We start from the raw sequence: 21,302 nt of genomic DNA on the forward strand, positions 1-21,302 counted from the left end.
TTGCGAGACGGCCAGCGAGATGTCCGGCGAGACGTCCCGCGAGACACTCAGCGATACGGCCAGCGAGATGTCCGGCGAGATGACCGTCTCGCCGGACATCTCGCTGAGTGTCTCGCTGAACATCTCACTGACCGTCTCACCGGATATCTCGCTGGACGTCTCGTTAACCGTCTCGCTGGACATCTCGCTAGCTGTTTTGCAGGACGTCTCGCTGGCCGTCTCACTAGGTGTTTCGTTGACCGTCTCACCCGACATCTCGCTGGACGTCTCGCCAGACATCTCGCTAACCGTCTCGCCGGACATCTCGCTGGCCGTCTTGCTAAGTCTCGCAAATATGCTATGACGTACATCAAGCGCTTAGCGAAGTCTTGAGCGAGACCGAGCAAGCAAAGTCAGAGATTTTTCAATAATTATTTTATGTATAGTCTATATCTATATTTTTGTCTGTTTGAAATTGCTATTATTTCAGTAAGACAATTGTATTAGTTTAAAAATTTCTTTTTATTCTTGGTTGAAGTTTATATATTTAAAAACACATAATTTATTTTGTCAATTCTCCGGAAGTTATATTTTTAATATTTGCATCATCTTAAGTCGATAATGTTTTCTGTGAAAAGGAAACGATAAAAAAAAATATACAAATACGTTCTAGGTTGTAATTGCATGTTTTGTTTTTTTTTTCTGTGAGAAATCGAACTTTTCAAATTAAATAAATATCGTTTAATTTGAAGTCTGCTGTGGCAGTGGTGCTAAACTTATTTATTATTGTTTTTTAATTTTTTTAATTCCTAAAGCTTGTCTGTGATTGGTCAATTTACATTTTGAATAACTCAAAAACTATTGAGAATATCGAAAAGAGACTAAGGAACTTTATTTTTAGAATCGTCTCCACTATCTACAGTTTTCCGCTGTGAAGGTCATTCTGAATCACCATGTATGGATGATATTATGATTATATCTTCAACTATCGAGGAAGCGTTAGACAGACTTCAAAAAGTAGTCGGCACCCTTATTAAATCCGGGTTCTCTTTCAATTTTTCAAAACGCTTGTTTGTCAAAACCCAAGTGCAATACCTGGGCTACGAGATTTCTGCTGGCGAAGTCCGTCCCAGCTCACATAAAATCGAAGCCTTAACTGCCTTACCTGCTCCGAAGACCATAACACAGTTGAGACAATTCATCGGTCTCTCTTCTTACTTTCGTAAATTTATTCCGAAGTTCTCACAGGTAATGAAACTCTTATACCGTCTGACCTCAGGTAGCAAAAGAAATATTGAATGGACTGAGTTACATGAAAATATCCGCCAGAAAATAATCTTTGTATTGACAAGTGATCCTGTATTAATGATTTTCAACCAAAGCTTTCCCATAGAGTTGCATACAGACGCAAGCTCTGAAGGCTACGGGGCCATATTAATGCAAAAATTTAATGGTTCAAATAGAGTTATCGAGTATTATAGCAAAGCTACTAGTTCAGCTGAGTCACGATATCATTCATATGAATTAGAGACTCTAGCTGTATTTAACGCAGTAAAGTTTTTCCGTCATTATTTGCATGGACGACCGTTCGTAGTAATTACGGATTGTAATTCGTTAAAAGCCTCTCAGAAAAAGGCTGACTTAACACCGAGTGTGCACCGTTGGTGGGCTTTCTTACACACCTTTAAATTTGATATCGTTTATAGAGAAGGTAAACGAATGACTCACACTGATTTCTTTTCGCGTAATCCGCTTACAGAACAATTGCGTAGTAATTCAAATAAAATTTTACAGAAACGTATAAATTTGACGGAAATTTCCGATGATTGGCTTCTTATTGAGCAGCGGCATGACCCAGAAATTTGTAAGATAGTATTCGATTTAGAAAATGATGAGATTGCGTCCGATCTTGCTAAAACCTATGAAGTACGGTCAGGGTTACTCCACCGAAAAATCCAAAGGCGAGGTAAAACATTATGTTTACCTATTGTTCCACGCGCTTTTAGATGGTCGGTAATAAATTATGTGCACGAGTCAATTATGCACTTAGGATGGGAGAAAATACTTGACTAGGTTTGCGAGTATTACTTTTTTGAAGGAATTACGAAGTATGTTCGTAAATTCATTGATAACTGTTATACATGCAGAGTTTCCAAGTCAAGTTCAGGCAAAGTACAAGCAGAGCTTCATCCTATTCCTAAGACCAGCATTCCTTGGCATACAGTGCACATGGATATTACAGGTAAATTAACGGGTAAAAACGATTCAAAAGAATACGTTGTCGTTTTGATAGATGCGTTTACCAAATTTGTTTTATTATATCATACTCGAAAAATAGATAGTGTCAATACTATTAAGGCTCTGAAAAATGCTACATCATTGTTTGGTCCACCGACCCGTATAATTGTGGATCAAGGTAGATGTTTCGCAAGTAAAGAATTTCAAGAGTATTGTACCTCACAAAACTCAAAATTACATCTTATAGCTACGGGTTCGAGTCGGGCGAATGGCCAGGTAGAACGCGTAATGAGTACCCTCAAAAGTATGTTTACTGCAGCCGAAACGAGTGGAAACTCATGGCAAGCAGTTGTAAACGAAATTCGATTAGCAATAAATTGTACTACTAATCGAGTCACTAAAGCTAGTCCGTTAGAGTTGCTAATTGGCAGAGTAGCTAGACCTTTTGGAATGATAGTTGATCAAGACGATAAAGAAATTGATATCTCTGACGTACGGCAAAAAGCGATTGATAACATAGAAGTAAAAGCAAAATATGGTAAGTTTAGATTTGATAAGAATAAAGCAAAGATAGTTTCATTTAAAATAGGAGATTTTGTATTAATTAAAAATGAAGAGAGGAATCAAACAAAGCTTGATCCAAAGTTCAGAGGTCCATTTGTGGTGACGGAAACTCTTGACGGAAATCGTTATATTTTAAAGTCCTTAATGGGTAGTCTTTAATGGAATAGAACATACAAATACTGTCATGAAAACTTGAGGAAAATGCCTGAATCATATATTCCTAGTGAATTGGATGCTTCTGATGATCGAGAAGTTGTTGATCAGAAGAGCAATGAAGACTCTGAGACAGAGTCAGAAACCACCAGGGGAGAGACTCAGCACTAATGGTAGATATAAGGTTGCACCACTTGCTCCAAGCTGTAGGTCGTAAAAGCAAATCTAGAGTAATTTGACTAGGGTGCGACAGGCCAGTTGGTGAAGTGGCGGGGACAAAAGAAATATGTTGGCTGCACTACCTGCGCCAGTCTGTAGTCGTAACTGCAAACTCGAAGTACTTTGAATCAATTTTGTTTGTCAAGATTGTCAGATGGTCAGATTGTCAGATTGTCAAGATGGGCAGCTGGTGAGGTAGCAGGGGCCAGAGATGTTGTAAGCTGCACTATATGTGTCATACGTAGTTGACAATGTGGCGAGGGCTTGAGGTGTACATAGTTGGAATACTATGGTGGTACACAAGTTTGCTGTATATGGTATACAGTGGCAGACGATTTTGAATGTTAGAGGTCTATACCTGTGGTGGATACGGCTTGTATTCAGTATAGTTGGAATGGTGGAAAGGCATCCTCAAGAAAACGTGTAGCGTAATAAAGATTGTCGAACGTTTTTGTCACTTTGGTAAATCTCTGGACATAAGTTTAAAAAAAAAAAAAAAAAAAAATTGACACGGCATATAATAACATGTTTACAGATACACACGAGGATGTGTGATCGTCAAGTTGGCCGTGTCGGAGATAGTATCGAGCTGAGTTTTCCCAGATTGGGAAATTCCCAATATTTTAGTTTGTCTATTAGTTTTAAGCAAAATTGTAAAAGCATAGAATATTTAGTTATTATTTATGACTTTAGCCGATTATATTTTTTATGGTTATGGGAATGGGCTTGAGTCCGGAGTGACAATGTTCACCAAACGTAGCCGAGGTTACAGGATAGGAGTAAAAAGTGTACGTTTAGAGATATCGACAGACAATGAAGGCTGTCGAAATATTTTTGAGAGAGGAAGTACTTAGGGTACTTACACGAGTAGTTCTGGTCGAGCATTGATCGAGTACAGACATCGAGCATATCCTGCTGACCCCGGATTCGTTCTCGGTCTTATTGCCCAGCGTCTTTATTGAAATTAAATTATCGTTTGTAATTAAATTATAGTTTGTACGAGCTAGTGTACATTATATTTTAAATTGAAGTTTGTGTTTATATTTTAATTATTATAAATAATAAAGATGGGAGAAACTGATCCAAAGGACTCTACTGATGCCCCTCCGACATATATATATATATATATATATATATATATATATATATATATATATATATATATATATATATTAGGGTGTGCCAAAATATAATTTCTGTGAACAACCTTTTAAAATTGGAATTTTGAATTCTGCTTTTAACAGCAGCTGTGTTTAGGTATTTCCTAAAATATTTCGGGGTAAGAGGATTTATTTGATTTTCACAGAATTTTTAACAGGAGATTCAATTTGGCACTTACGGCAAAATTTTGAATTTTCAGTGGAAATGCCCAAACTAAGCTCCTGTTAAAAAATTCTATGAAAATCGAATTTATCGTCTCACCTCAAAATATCTCAGGAAATGCCCAAACACATCCCCTGTTAAAAGCGGAACTCAAAATTCCTGTATTGTCGCAAACTCTCCACTAAGGAGAATTTCCGTAATTCTTCTGTATGTAGTTGATTGGTTGGGAATTGGTTCAGGATCTATCTATTTTAAAATGAAAGACTCGGTGTTGGGGTGAATAATTATGATTAATTTATTCCCCAATGGGAGAAAACTCTAGCAATTGCTAGAGAAAAACTCCTCGAAGATGAATACAATTAAGAGATATGTGTGTATATGTGTATTGATATGAATGTATATAATAATTGCACTGCTGTGCAATGAGGGGTGAAAATTGATCTCAGCCGCCGTTAGGTTATTGTGATTAACCGTCAATCGTTAATATCTCAGTAGAGATGTAAGATGTAATTATGATCAGAAAGGATCGTGTGTTTGTAATCGGAAGAGAATTGACTGTGTTTGGAATGGTTTGAAATAACCAGTAGATTCAAGTACTGAATTTGATCGCTGGGATCGAATCTTTGATCGCTGGGATCAAGTTGTGTTATAAATTTGATCGCTGGGATCAAGTGTGTTATGAATTTGATCGCTGGGATCAAGTTGTATTGTGATCCGAGAGGATCTGATTTATTTTTGATTTAAATGATTTGAATAATTTGTTTAAATTAGTAGTTGAATATAATTTTCTATTTGACGCAAGAATTTACTATTTACTTCAATTATTTTCTAAATAACTCGACAATTATTAAATATATTGAATTATTAACGCACTTTGTTTTTTGAAAATCTTGATTTGATTTTAATAAATAAAACGATTAAAAATTAGTTAAATAAAGCACATCAAATGAAGTTAATTTAATAATGACGACTGAATAAATTCAATTAATAATTACAAAATATAACTAAATGACACTAATTTCAATTATAATCGATTGTTATAAACGGAATTGAAGATATTAATAAATATTTAAGTTGAATTGACGATTCTTAACAAACTTTAAACAATGATAATTTATTGCGTCTAATTTATCACGTGACTACAGACAATGGCCGCGATGCTAAAACACTAAATACGACGTACTTTTTATTAGCGTCTTAAATATTTGACCATGAATTCAAGTTGAGTTTAAAAATAATGCACAAATGTTGAGTTAATGAATTTAATTAGGTATGAGAATTGATATTTAATTGATAATTAATTACGTTAGCAAATAATAAAACACAATGGAATAATTTCTAAGTCAGAGAGAACGCAGGTATATTGCACTAGTAACGAGTTCCAGTACAACTGGTGATCATGGCGTCCCCCACCGGCCTCGTGCCCCGGACTCGCCGGTCTTCTTCCCGCTAAGTCATGGGGCGCATGTGCAGACGCCATTTGACATCGCGTTCATAAGAACGATAATAGAAATTACCATGAGAATGACCCATGTTAGATATTAAGTATAGTTGTTTAAAGTTTGAGTATACTCATAAGAGCGCTCTAGTCAATCTCCTTTGTACCGACACCAAACAATTCCAATTTTAAAAGGTTCTTTACGGAAGTTACATTTTGGCACACCGTATATATATATATATATATATATATATATATATATATATATATATATATATATATATATATATATATATATATATATATATATATTTCTCCATATATCAACTCCATATTTGTGGAATTATAATGAGTCTATAACAAGACTCTGTACATACAAAAAAATATCGAAAATTAAGCTAAATAAAAAAATGTGATTTTTTGAAATCGGTGATTTTGCATGGCATGACCAATAAATATACTCCTAGTATGATCAATGATCATATATCGCTATGTATAATTAGATTATGTATGAGTAGAAAGAAATATTTTTTCCTGGTAATCGAGGTCTCGTGGACGAAAAAAATCGAATTTCTCTTTTTGAATTTTGATAAAATTTTCCAATATCATAAAATTGAAGGCGTTATAGGCATCAAAAGTGCCAAAATTACATACGTTTTACGGGGTATGATTTCCTAATCACGGGATCGTTACTCTGTAAGATTTATTTGATTGCTATAACTTACGATATTGGTCTGCTGAATTTTTGTTGGCTCTGAGAAAGTTAGTTAGCTCTCTCAATGCTAGATATAAGATTTTTCCAACAAATGTAAAGGCTTGCATAATAACAAAGTAACTAACGGGTCTTTTTTCTGTTGCCAAAAAAACCTAGATATTAGCTTTATCCATTATTTACTCAAGTTACTGTTGTCAAATAGGTATTTTATGCATAAGAATGATATAAAGATATACTTCTATGATTGCTTTAATATTGGTTAGAGGGACACCATCAAGATCAGACTTTTCGTCAAATTTCATTAATATGGCAGTTTTATGGTTCATAGTAGCAAACATCATTTAGATAACAGTCTTTTTCTCAGATCTTCCATTGCTTCCATAATCTCTTAGGCCGAGTATTAGCCTGGGTGGTCAATCATGTGCCGTAAGCCTTTGTTACTTTACATTGTAGCGACAAATACTTTTTCTTCAGCTCAAGGATCGCGATGGTAGTAAAATCTACATAAATCGTGAGTTGGTTTCGATGATATTGAGATTCATTTTTTTTCTGACAGAGTTTTGGGTTAGTTCTTGTTAAAGAATTCTTAACCAAAGTAGAGGATACCAATCTTTTTTTGTAAGAAACGGATGAGTTTCATTTCATTCAGCAAGTTGAATGTATTGGTTGCTAGCATTATATATTTTCAACACTTCCTATTATAAGTAAATAAATAGTATTATAACACTTAGTCCGAATTTGACCACTTTTTTTTTTTTCAGGTGGAAAAAAGCCAGTTGAAGTACATGCTGCGGTATGGGTTCCAGATAATGAAGCAACTATTTGCATGCATTGCAATAAAACACAATTTACGGTTTTGAATCGACGGGTAACTATTCATATCGATATTATAATATTTCATTATGTTGTATTTAAATTTTCATTAGATATCACGATTTAAGCATGTGAAAGCAAGCAAAACTTTGATTATCTACGACTCCTTCAAAAGAAATATGACAAGTTGCATGTACTTAAACAAACAATGTTAAAATAGATCCACCGCTCCATAACGAACGGAAGATGCTTACTACTAACTTGTTTAATACCAATTATGCCGTAATTAAGTGTCATAGACACTCCCGATAAACAAGTAAGAGTAAAGATGGTCTATATTGCATTTTTAACTATGAAAACTACCGATAAAAGCGTTTTGCTAACGCTTATTTTAAAATGCTAACAATCTTTTATAACTTCCTGCTATAAAAATCAGGAAATTATTGGTTTCACCTCGGTTTCCGAAAATCGAGTTTCTATCGAATCTTCTAGTAGATTTTAAGAAATCGCAAAAATAAAATTTTCAAAAAAATGTTTTTTTGAATTGACTTCAAACTGATGTTACAATCGATTTCAAAATCTTATTAGCTCTCAACCTCAAAAAACGACTTTGATTGCTGCAAACTGCATTAAAATCGATTGGTTCGTTGGAGAGAAATAGTTACCAATTTCGAATAAAGCATTTTTTAACTTCCCGCTAAGAACATTAAAAATTTTCAAAAATCAGGAAGTCATTGGTTTTACCCCGTTTTTCGAAATTCGAGTTTTCAACGGATGCTGACGTTTTAAGCTTCCGCGATGATGTCAGTGTGTGTGTGTGTGTGTGTGTGTGTGTGTGTGTGTGTGTGTGTGTGTGTGTGTGTGTGTGTGTGTGTGTGTGTGTGTGTGTGTGTGTGTGTGTGTGTGTGTGTGTGTGTGTGTGTGTGTGTGTGTGTGTGTGTGTGTGAGCTGTTTAAAAGATATTCTAGAAAAACAACATTTGAAAAAAATTTTATTGATAATTTTTTCAGATTTCTCAAAATCTACCGGGTCGAATCAGTCCAAATTGTATTCAAAATTTAAGTTTGGTCAAGCCTCTTCAAATTGCGGCAACTGTAATAAATTCGTTCAAGCCGTTCAAAAGTTATAAGAGCTTTACGTACGCCCCCCCCCCACAGACAGACAGAGACACACACACACACATACACACGCATATATATATATATATATATATATATATATATATATATATATATATATATATCTCATAAGTGAGATACTTGTGGAATTTCAGAAATGAAAACTTAATTTTTGGAGTGAATAGCAATTTTCAACCGAGATGCAGCTCCAACTTTTTTTGGGCTAAAGATACAGTGAAATGATCTTAATACTTTTTTGTAGAGAATAATTTTTCCTATAATTCCTACCTATTTATTTAATAAAAGTGAGATACTTGTGGAACTTCAGAAATGAAAACTTAATTTTTGGAGTGAATAGCAATTTTCAACCGAGACGCAGCTCCAACTTTTTTTTGGGCTAATGATACGGTAAAATGATGTTATCACTTTTTTGTAGAGAATAATTTTTCCCATAAATCCCACCGATTTACTAGATGAAATTAAGATACTTGTTGAACGTCAGAACACTTAGTAAGATTTTCTACATAACACTCCGTAGGACAATCATCAAGACAATTTGCATGATAATAGGCAGGAGAACCAGCAATACTAATTTTAAGACCATAATTGTATTACTCGAGTAAGCCCGAGGAAATGCGCGAAATAATTTTATTTTCTCTAATAAAAATATTAAAGTTTTTATTTATTCGAAACAAAAGAAATAACATCTTATATTATTTTTAAAATAAATAAGTCAATAATATCATTCGTTATGAAGTTCGCTTGGTAAATTTTATTGTACTTCTTTTCTTTCTTTAAATCTGTAACGAGCTCTCTGATTGGTCTATTTCAATTCTAAGTACTCGTTGAAAGAATTTAAATTTTTCCCATACAATTAACTCGTGAAAATCATTTTTTTTGCTTAAATTATCTATAGCATAGCGACATTTCATGACGTTCATTTGACCATGGGCGAAAGCTGTAGAGGGATCTTTCCTCTTTAAAAACTTTGACATCTCATTTCCAATTTATGAGCGATTTCGTCAGTAAAAAAATTGTATATTCGATTTCTGCTCAAAAGTCGTGGTTTTTTTATTTTTCCTCCTGAACTATTGATCTGACACCAAAATTGCAAAGGGCTTTTTTTGTAAAGAATTCAATTTTCTACCAAATAAATTGATAGCTGAACCCTTTCAATAAATTGCCTCTGAAATAAATTTAATTTATTACAAGAAAACAATAAATGACACTATTTTATCGTAATGTTTATACATTTTAATGAAACAACAGTTGAAAAAAAAATTATGACATTGCATATTTTTATAAATATATCGGGAAATTCATTCATTTTTATAAATAAATCGTGAAAATTGCTTTTAACATGAGAAAAAATCTATAAAACATGATAAAATACTTTTCTTGTATTTTTTCTCGCATCAAAGAACAATTAAAAGAAAAATTCACTGCGTAGATAGTTTGAGAACAAAAGAGTTCGATACCAATGAAGGACAGTTTGAAATTTGTGAAAATCGTTCTTTTTATTCTAGTTATACGTCATTTTTTATAGATATTAAAATTTTTCATATTTTCAGATTCTTAACTTGTATTTTATGCGCGAAAAAATACAAAGAAGTATTTAATCATGATTTATATACTTTCTACCATATTTATAGCTGCATTTTTCCCGGTTTTTTTGGTTTTTTGAGATTTCGTTTAATTTTAAAACGTTAACGGGGCAAAAAAACTTCAGATTCAAATTTACGACAACAAAATACATGAAAATCATAGTCAATCTGAGTCCAAAAAAATTTTTTTCTCCATGACTTTAATTTTTCATGATTTAATGAAATTTTTTTTTTTTTTTCAAATTTGGACGGCTCACCGGGCTAATTAACATTCAGATTTAGATTCAGTTAATCACAATACATAAAAATCATACTTGATCTGGGTCTACAAGAATTTTTTCATTGCTGTGACAGCAGTTTTTTGCAATCTTTTGGCGTTTTTTGCATTATGCTCAAAATTGGAGGGTGACCGGGTCAAACGGACTTGCAATTCGGATTCAGTGAGTCAATATTCATTTCGGTAAGTAGGTCTGGTCCAAAGTACATACCACTTTTTTTTTGTGTGCCGGAATTATGTATGACTATATTGTAACAGAGTTGCTTTCTGTCCAATTGACCCCTAATCGATTAATATATAAAACGAGAAAAATTAACAACAGCCTTAATAATTATTAGGGCGCCACCGGGTTTTTTTCCGCGGTTCCTGGAACCAGTCCAGAGCTGAGAAAATTATCTTAGGGTTAGAGAGAGTGGAAGAAGGTGCTGTTGAATAATAAAAATTTAATTAACAATATGGCCAACATATATGAACACTAAAAATTTAAACAATTTAAGCACTCACACACTTACACTATAATCACTTAAAAACTATAGCCTAACCAGGATTGTATAATTACTCTGCACGTAGACTGCAGTGTGACAGAGATCGTCTAGCCTAACTAACGACTAACCAGAACTAAACCGAACTAAACTATATTAATCACCCTGCACAGAGACCATTCGTATGCAAAAGATCGTTGACTCGGCTCACAGGAGTAGCAGCCCAGTGACCAAACGTAGACCTAGATACCCCTGCAGCTTATGCACGCACTGCTACAGAACAACAGCCCAGTGACCAAACGTATACCTAGATACTCTGCAGCTCACGCATAACCCATACCAATGTTACACACTGACACTGCAAATTTACTTTTCTTTTAAAATTTATAATTAAAACGAAGTCTATAAATTTAATTTGACTTTAAAAATTCACAACTAAAATATTCAGTCATCAGTTATTAATTAAACAATATTTTCAAATCAATAACTAATTCCAAAATAACTCTAAGATTAATATATCTCAATTTTTTTCCAATTTCTGGATTTTAAATTCTTAACTAATTTATTGTCGTGGTCTTAATAATACAACAATAAATATTTAATTCCAAAAAGTCTTCGTATCTTGAATTAATAGATCAAAATATGACGAAAGAGTTCTTAATAATCTGCCGACACAATATTTGTGTTCGAGATTTTACAAATTACTTTTCCACTGAATTAATTTAATCTTAATAAACAATTTTAAGAATTAAATTCAAAATTTTTAACTTGAAATCAATTTCGCGGACAATCCATTTGCATAACCAGCCATTATAATTACGCCTTTTAACAATACAAAAATTTCCAATAAAATCCCCATAATATGAACATCCTCAATGTAGAATAATTCCCATATAAAATCGATTAAATCAATAATTATAATAATCTATGTGTTGTAACATAATTAAATTCGCAATAAATTATAAATAAATAATTATTTCTAAAAAATTATCTAGTAGAATAATTCCAACATACTATTCAATAATTTCCATGTAAAATATTAAACCATGAAAATCGACAAAAGTTGCGTTAGTAAAGTGGATGCCAAGGCATTCGCTAGTTGATTGTTTTGACCTTGAGTTCTTGGATAACTACGACGTAAAATTTTACTGACGCTCGATCAAAAATTTGTGAGAAGTCACTTGTCGGTTTTTCTCAAGTGTAAAAATTAATCATTCGTTTTATCGAATTAATTGATTCTAAAAATTATCACAATTAATCAAATAATTCCAGATGTTGAATAAATTAAATTGATCAATTTCAGTTAATTGAAAATTCTCACTACAAATGTTAAAAATGATTCTTGACCTCAAGGTCGAATGAATGACTCTCGGCTATAAGTCCCCCTGAAAATCACTCAGTTCGAACTAAAGAATATTATCAAATCTTGATTAAATAAATAATACAAATTGTCGATTAAATAATCAAATAATAAATGCAGAGGAAAAGTAAACCGCGGTCCACTTCCTACCCGTAGAGTAATTATTGATACCTTGACAAATAAAACGACGATCTAACTCACTGCTTGAGGATGAAGTCCTAGTTATTGTTGGTTTTCTTCGTCTCGTCACTACTCCGGGGATCGGTCCTTCATGATTTCCGTGGCACTTTTTCTGGCGGTCACACCACTTCTCCCTGTCGCAGCGCACAGCTCACCTATAATAACCCAAAACTACCCCCTCCTATTCTCTCTTCAGGCTCGAAGATCGAGACGCGCCAGTGCTGCGTTGAATAATTATCGATATTCGGTGTCTTATCGATTAAGGATAATTTTACCCTGTTGCAATATATTTTGGTTATAATTATAATGTTTGTAAGATGAATCAAAATTTAAAAAATTTAGGCATTATATAATGTTATTACAATGGTAGATTATAAAAATGTAGAATATTATAATTTTTTTTTTCAACTGTGGTTTTATTAAAAAGTATAAAAATTACGATAAAATAGTGTCATTTATTGTTGTCTTGTAATTAATTGAATTTAACTCAGAGGAAATTCATTGAAAGGGTTCAGCTATCAATCTATCTTGTACACTGAGAAAAAAGTATTTTGCTATCCGGGTAAAAAAAATTATATATAATTATATATGAAAAATGGCCTTATATGATCATATAGAATTAGATATGAAAAATGGCCCTATATGATTATATAGAATTAGATATAATTACGTAAAATTATTTCCATAGAAAAAAAAACCATCACGCACAGGAACTGAACGTGGGACCTGACGCTTGAAAGACTAATTCTTTACCTGTTTACTTACGAGATTTACTTGAAAAGCAGATTTTGTAAAAACTACAAGTACTGCAAATCGTATACATGATCGATGCGTAATGAACAAAATTTTTTATTTAATTTATAAATGATTAATTATCAATATACACTGATAGAAAGATTTATTGACTATTAATAAATTAATTTATTGAAAGACAAATATTTAATTTGTTAAATTTTAATAAATATGTTTTAACATCCAATAAATATTTATTTGGGAAGAAAGTATGTTTATTAATACCTTATACGTATTTATTAATTGTTAACAAATATTGATTAACTGTTAATAAATATTTCGGTGATTGAATTTGTTTTACTTGCAATGTTATATGATATGAAGATTACTTATAAACAAAAATCATCTTTAAAAATCATTTTCATTGATTATACACTACTGGAAAAAATCAAGGGATCAAAAAAAAATTCCAAATTTTTCGGTAGTTTTCAACAGGCCGTAACTTTGAGAGAAATGGTCGTACAGGAAATAAAAAAAAAGGAAATTGTAGCTCCAAGTGTCTAGTTTTTGGATTAGAACTTCAAAATTTTGTAGCCTCCGCGGTTTCTGAGTAATCGTAGAAAAACCAGCAACAAAAAAATTCTCAAAATTTTTTTAGTTTTTTTTTTTGGTCTACGGGCGTGGAAAAAATTTTTTTAGCTTAACCACCATAAGAATCGGATACTTTGTTCATTTAGCTTTAATTTCTTTTTTAAACACCCTGATACGTCCACTCCTCGCTGAGATATCGGTCTTCAAATGGAAAAGGATCTTTTTGTCTTTGATTATCGATATCTCAGCAAACAATGATCGCACAGAAAGTTAAAGGCGGGTTTCAAGAACTTGAATGAATTCCCTTAACGACTGTCCATTGTTTTTCGAAAAAATTTTTTTCTTTCCGTCACATGAATTTGGAAATGCAACAAAAAATGGGCTTTTAGTGGTTTTTGGAAAATCAAGCGCTGGATCGAAAATATTGAGGAAACCACTAATGTTAAGTGTGCCTTTTACAGTTCAATATGTCCACAAAAACCCTACAAAGAATCAAATTAATCCAGCCAGCCGTTTTTTTGTTTCACTTGATCGAATTTTTGAAAAAATTAAAGGACCACGTTTTTTGCTCTGAAAAGCTCATAATTTTTAAAAATGAGAAAAAAAATTGTTTTTTCGAGCTTTTTCCACATTTTTGTTCCAGAAAGTGCTTAAATTGAAAAAAAAAAAAATTAAAAAAAAAATTTTTTTTTAAATTTTTTCTCTTGAAAAGTTTAATAAAACAATTACTGCCGGCATTAGCGTTATCCAAAGCGTACCACGTGGAGGTCGCGCGGTCGGATTTACGCTTCTCTCTCTCTCTGTGTGTGTGTGTGTGTGTGTGTGTGTGTGTGTGTGTGTGTGTGTGTGTGTGTGTGTGTGTGTGTGTGTGTGTGTGTGTGTGTGTGTGTGTGTGTGTGTGTGTGTGTGTGTGTGTGTGTGTGTGTGTGTGTGTGTGTGTGTGTGTGTGTGTGTGTGTGTGTGTGTGTGTGTGTGTGTGTGTGTGTGTGTGTGCGTAAGGTATTTCAGGAGAATTGAGATCCGGTGGCTCGTCAGTTCCACCGTATTTAATGACTCCAAACTCATTCTCTGAAGGTTTTTGTTGGTTCAATACCGGGTATTACCACCCCTGTTTTCAATAACGGCTCTCAAACGTTCAGCCATGTTTATGCAGACGGTAATTTGAGGCTGCGGAATGGTATTCCAAATGTGCTGAAGCGCGCGCTCCAAAGCAGCTAAGTGCTGCAAATTTGGATACTCTCTGCGCAACCGACGGCCCATTATGTCCCAAACGTGCTCTATGGGGTTGAGATCTGGACTCATTGCTGGGTGTCGCAACAATGTAACGTCTAGCTGTCAAATTTTCGCGTACAATTACTAAAGGTGTTCTCCAATTTCGTGAAACGCCGCCCCACACCATAACTGATCCACCGCCGTAGGCAACGACTGGACGGACAAAGTTCTGGCGAAAACGTTCTCCACGACGGCGCCAAACGAGAGGACGTCAATCGTTGCCATACAGATTAAAACGAGACTCATCAGTGAATAAAACATTTGTCCATTCCCTCAAGTTCCAATTTCGATGATCGTAAGCATACGCTAAACGAGCTCGACGATGTCTTGCTGTCAACAGGGGTACACGATTAGGATGTCGTGCGTGTAACCCAGTTTCACGAAGACGGTTGATGATTGTTCGAGAGCAAATGTTTCGCACTTGATGCCGTCGTCGCTGTTGCTGTTGTTGTTGCTGTTGTCTGCGATTGGGGAAGTTTCGAGCGACAATATTCGCATTGACGAAAGGTTGTCGTCGAACTTCTCTAACAATTGTTCGATCATCGCGGGCATTAGTGACTCGATGGCGACCTTGTCCGGGGCGACGATGATATTGATTCGTCTCTTGGTATCTGGTATAAGCTCGAGATACGACAGATTGACTTACACCCATCCGGATAGCAACTGCATGTTGAGTGTAACCTTCGTCGATAAGAGTCACTAACCGAGCGACTTCCACCTCCGATAAATGTCGTCTAACCATGATTAAGAATCAAAAGTCAGAAATTTTCAATTTTGACCAAAAAATTAAAAAAATTTTTTTAGCGCAGAGGGATTAGTTTTGAAAAAACTGTTGAATGAAGCGATTTGCTAAGGATTCACAAAAAGAAAAGAAAAAAAAACTCCGAAAAGCGTATGAAAAAATCGAAATTCGATTGGGGATATTAACTTTTTTATTAATTTAATTAAAAGGAGATCAGTAGAATCAAGGAATGCAGCGGTGGAAAGGTGATAAAAATCATTGGGCGATGGTTTTTGAGTTTCCTTAACTTGTTAAAAAAATTTTTCCAAAAAAATTCTTTTTTTAAATTTTTTTCGAAAAATTTTTTTTTTTGAAAATTTTTTTTTTTGAATTTTTTTTCAGTTTAAGCACTTTCTGGAACAAAAATGTGGAAAAAGCTCGAAAAAACAATTTTTTTCTCATTTTTAAAAATTATGAGCTTTTCAGAGCAAAAAACGTGATCCTTTAATTTTTTCAAAAATTCGATCAAGTGAAACAAAAAAACGGCTGGCTGGATTAATTTGATTCTTTGTAGGGTTTTTGTGGACATATTGAACTGTAAAAGGCACACTTAACATTAGTGGTTTCCTCAATATTTTCGATCCAGCGCTTAATTTTCCAAAAAACCACTAAAAGCCCATTTTTTGTTGCATTTCCAAATTCATGTGACGGAAAGAAAAAATTTTTTTTCGAAAAAACAATGGACAGTCGTTAAGGGGAATTCATTCAAGTTCTTGAAACCCGCCTTTAACTTTCTGTGCGATCATTGGTTGCTGAGATATCGATAATCAAAGACAAAAAGATCCTTTTCCATTTGAAGACCGATATCTCAGCGAGGAGTGGACGTATCGGGTGTTTAAAAAAGAAATTAAAGCTAAATGAACAAAGTATCCGATTCTTATGGTGGTTAAGCTAAAAAAATTTTTCCACGCCCGTAGACCAAAAAAAAAAACTAAAAAAATTTTGAGAATTTTTTTGTTGCTGGTTTCTCTACGATTACTCAGAAACCGCGGAGGCTACAAAATTTTGAAGTTCTAATCCAAAAACTAGACACTTGGAGCTACAATTTCCTTTTTTTTTATTTCCTGTACGACCATTTCTCTCAAAGTTACGGCTTGTTGAAAACTACCGAAAAATTTGGAATTTTTTTTTGATCCCTTAATTTTTTCCAGTAGTGTATTACATTATTATAACGTTTATTTCAAAATACCAAATTCCATCACAGCTCATAATTATCTTTTATGATTTTAAATATTGAATACGTTATTTATTTAGTGAATTGAATTATCATATATTTCCGCTATAGGGTTATTAAAAGAGTCAAAAGAAAACGGCTATTTTTGCTTTTTATGTTAAATAAATATTTGGTAATAGTTAATAAATATTTTTTAAATCCTATAATGTTATAAAATTATTTGTTAACAATTAATAAAGATTATTAAATGTAAACAAATCCTTCTGTCAGTGTATATTTGACGTTACTTCCTGATTGTTTGGGAATCATTCATTTTCATGACGGAAAGTTATAAATGATTGCACTGTAGAATTATAGATTAAAGGTTAAATATTCTTAAGCTTACAATACTTATATGGCTTTTATTTCTGAATAATCAACGTTTTGTTATATACCCTTTAGTGTATTACTAGGATTTGGACACAATGTATTGAGGCTTGAATGCATCTAACAATAGTGTTTACGAGATATTACTCTATAGCGTCTGAAACGACGAGTAAAGCAATTTTTTACTTTTCAAATTACGGTTTCAACTTAGTATGAATGACTCGAAAAGGCGAGCTTCTTATTATTTAGTGTCACTGAGGACTTTTCGTCCCAGAATTTTTTTTCTATCAAATGCAAAAATGCTATCCGTTATTTCTGGGACACATTGTATTGAGTTATTTTTGAAATGCTTATAAACCGTTTGGTTCATTATTTAAATTCGAGTTTTAGAAACTTTATTAAATAGAATTTGAAGTACAAAGTTGAATAAATTATTTTAATTTACTATGTTCCACTTTCCATGAATCTATGGTTCAATAGGTATTATATTTTTCGATAAAAATCATAATTTTGAATTAGTTATTTTTTGTTTATAGCATCATTGCCGTCAATGCGGTGCTGTAGTTTGTGGCCCTTGCAGTAATAAAAAATTATTTTTACCAGGCCAAGGAAACGGAAAGGCTGTAAGAGTATGTTTACAGTGTTATGATGAAGCAAACAAAATAAAAACTTCTGGTGATAATTATAACATTTTGGAACAATCACGACATTCGGCAGATAGCTCAGGCGGTGATAGTTCTGGTGATGAAGAGGAACATAATAAAGACGAAAAACATGATGAGGTTAGTATTTTTCTAAATAACCTTGAATGTCGTCATAACGATTTAAACTAAATTATTGACACTTACTTATGTTTTTCAGCCTAAATTTTATTCTATACTTGCTCAATGAAAAGTATTTTACAATTGGTTTATTGAGGAATTAACAGACTTTTCGAGCTAACGACTTTCTAAGAGTAAAAATTGTATTTTTTTTAATATTAATAAAAAATTTATGAAACAGGTCTTTATTATATTTAATAAAGAGCTCTCTTGTTATCTTTCATTTATTGTACCTTCTTTAATTTATATCAAAGTTTCTTATGGGTTAATGATCATATATATAAATGGAACTGAATTGCTTATTATGATCGCGGTATAACAGATGAAATTATATTAATCACAATGTTACTTATGCATGGTTATGTTATGCAGACTGGGCCAATGAATTCGACTATTTTTTTTTTTCTAAACATATCCTAAAAATTTTAATTGAATTGACGAAAAAAAAGAGTTATTGTAAGAATTCGAACTCAGAATTTTAATATTCAAAGGCTTATCGTCATTATTTTTGATTTTTTTGTTCTGAGCCAATTTTTTTTTTTTTTTTTGAAACTTTGAACTAATCTAGCCGAAAAATTTAAACGATACATAAGGTAAGATACCCAGTAGTTAAACAGGTTTCATAATAAAACGTATTTGATCCTACTTTTAATACATAAAAATTTAATTATTAGTTCAAATTAGTAACTTCCATGATAATATAAATAATTTTGAATTGATTAAAGCAGAAAAAATGCGGATAACTGAATATTTATATTTTGACAACGTTTTTAGAATAGACTATAAAAGAAGTGGTAGTTGAACAATCAATTCTGATAAGCCGCAGTAGTTGAACTAATAAAATATATGGCAATAGGCATAACAAAAATTTTCAACGTTTTATTGAAATTTCGAAAGAATTATCGCATATCATTGATTGATATTGAAAATAATACTATGAATATTTAATACGTTCCTTTAAAAATGAGATATATTTGTATTTAATTTTTTAAATGCATTTTTTATGAATGACAAAGCAAATTTTCAATTATAACTCAAAAAAATTCAATTCAGAACGTTCAATAGTTTTTAATTTCACTAATTTTTAGTTGTGAAACTTATTTAATTTGCAGTAATTAATACAAATCACAGTGCTGATTACTAGTCTATGAACCTATCAGAGATTAGAGTGCTGTTAAAATTATACTGCCCCAGCTTGTTCAAGTTCTCGGTACCGCTTTGGAAATTTGAAGGTATAGTTAGACGCTAAAATTTGATATAAAGATTATAGTTTATGACTTTGCAAAAAATATGCATCATTTAGAAAAGACTATTTAATTGGGTAGTACAACGTTTATTACTTAAAATAATACCGTTTTTCTTACTGATTTTTCGGTTTACAGTTTAGTACCTTTTTCATTAAAAAAAACAGCATCTATCAGCTATTCTCGACAAGTCAACTTTGAAGTTAACAATAATGTAATATGCCATCATTGTATGTCATAACGATATAAGTTTTACATCATGCGTTTACATCAGTGACAAGTCACGGTTTTACGTAATCTTGACGTAAGTTTAACATTGTAACAGTTTTACCTGCTCAGATTGGCCCCTAATCAATTTATAAATAAACTACTAAATTAAAAACGAACAACAATAATTATTAGGGCGCCACCAGGATTTTTAATCACGATTCTTGGAAGCGGTCCAGAGTTGAGAATCCTTATCTTAGGGTAGAGAGAGTGGAGGAAGATGCTGTTGAATAATAAATAATTAATTAACAATCTGATCAATTTTATTAATAAAAGAAGCGCTTATAAAAAATTAACGAAATTTTCACTCACTCACTCACACTATAATTGTTTAAAACTTATTATCTATAGCCTAACTATCGGCTAACCAGGACCAACTTAAAACTATAGCCTAACGAAGGCTAGAGAACCAACGAATTACTCTGAGCAAAGACTGCAGTGCAACAGAGATCGTCTAGCCTAACTGTCGGCTAACCAGGACCAACTTAACACTCTCTATCACACATTACCCATATAAATCTTCACACACATATCCCACACTTGTGATAATTTTATAAATTTTATTTAAAAAAATTGATTTTAATTAAATTGATTTAAATGATTTAATTAAATTATTCAATCATTAGCTTTAATTAACTACATTTCAAATTGACAACCGAATTCCAATTAACTTTGAACTAATATTTTCAACTTCCAAATTCCACTTGCTAATTTATCTTTGATTTAAAATATTAAAATAGATTAAAATTCCTAAATAATTCATTGTCGTGGTCTTAATAATAAAACAATAAATTTTAAAAACAAGAGGTCTTAATATCTTGCATTAATAAATTAAAATATGTAGACAGAGGTCTTAATAATCTGCCGACATAAAAGTTATTCAAACCGAGAATTATTTTTGATAATTAATTTAATCCCAATAATAATTTTTTAACAATCAAATTCGAAATTATTAATATAAAATTAACGATGAGAATTAATTAATTATAACCAGATTTTTCTGTGAAATTTTCAACATAAAATAACTAAATACCTGGACTTAATGTCCACGCTATTAATTATTAATTTTCAGTAATTATAGCAATTTTGAATTATCTGAATTTCACGAACTTAAATTCAAATCAATTAATTGACATGGGATGAAATATCTCGTAATATAAATTATTTCAGCTAATATTTCTTAATATAATTTTCGATAAAAAATTCCATGAAAAATTATAAATTATAAAAATCGACAAAAGTCGAAGCACTCTAATTTCTTACTTCCTGGTGTTAAATTTTTCTCCGGGGATCCGGTTCCAATCAGTTTTCCGTAATTTATTTTTCCTGTAACCACACTATAATTAGTATTTTGTTTTACCAGTAATTAATGATGAAATTTTAATAGATTTTTTTCGCAGCGTTCCAGTCAGAATGTGCGAAAAAATAATTACCTTTTTTTTGATGAATATTTCGACCGGTGTCGTCAGTTGATCAACCTCTTCTGGTTGTTACACTCGCCGGCTCCCGTCTACTTACCTAATTCACCCCCCTCTTAATTACTAAAAGGGTCCCGAAGATCGAGGCGCGCCAGTGCTGAGTCGAATAATTA

General features: G+C 32.4%; 1 protein-coding gene across 1 annotated transcript in view; it reads left to right on the plus strand.

Annotated features, from left to right (window-relative positions):
• The window catches only part of Rush (pleckstrin homology and FYVE domain containing family member rush hour), an 87,850-nt gene extending 69,446 nt beyond the window's left edge, over positions 1-18,404 (plus strand). The window contains exons 6-8 of the mRNA XM_074252386.1: positions 7,391-7,497; positions 17,916-18,161; positions 18,241-18,404. Of these exons, the coding sequence (XP_074108487.1) occupies positions 7,391-7,497; positions 17,916-18,161; positions 18,241-18,270 (383 nt within the window). The 3' untranslated portion in view covers positions 18,271-18,404. The remainder of the gene's footprint in view (positions 1-7,390; positions 7,498-17,915; positions 18,162-18,240) is intronic.
• The last annotated feature ends 2,898 nt before the right edge of the window (positions 18,405-21,302 follow it).

This window comes from Cotesia typhae, unplaced genomic scaffold (genome assembly GCF_013202065.1).
Source record: "Cotesia typhae breed Kobodo isofemale line unplaced genomic scaffold, CoteBio_Ctyphae contig_9, whole genome shotgun sequence".
Classification (NCBI taxonomy): Eukaryota; Metazoa; Arthropoda; class Insecta; order Hymenoptera; family Braconidae; genus Cotesia; species Cotesia typhae.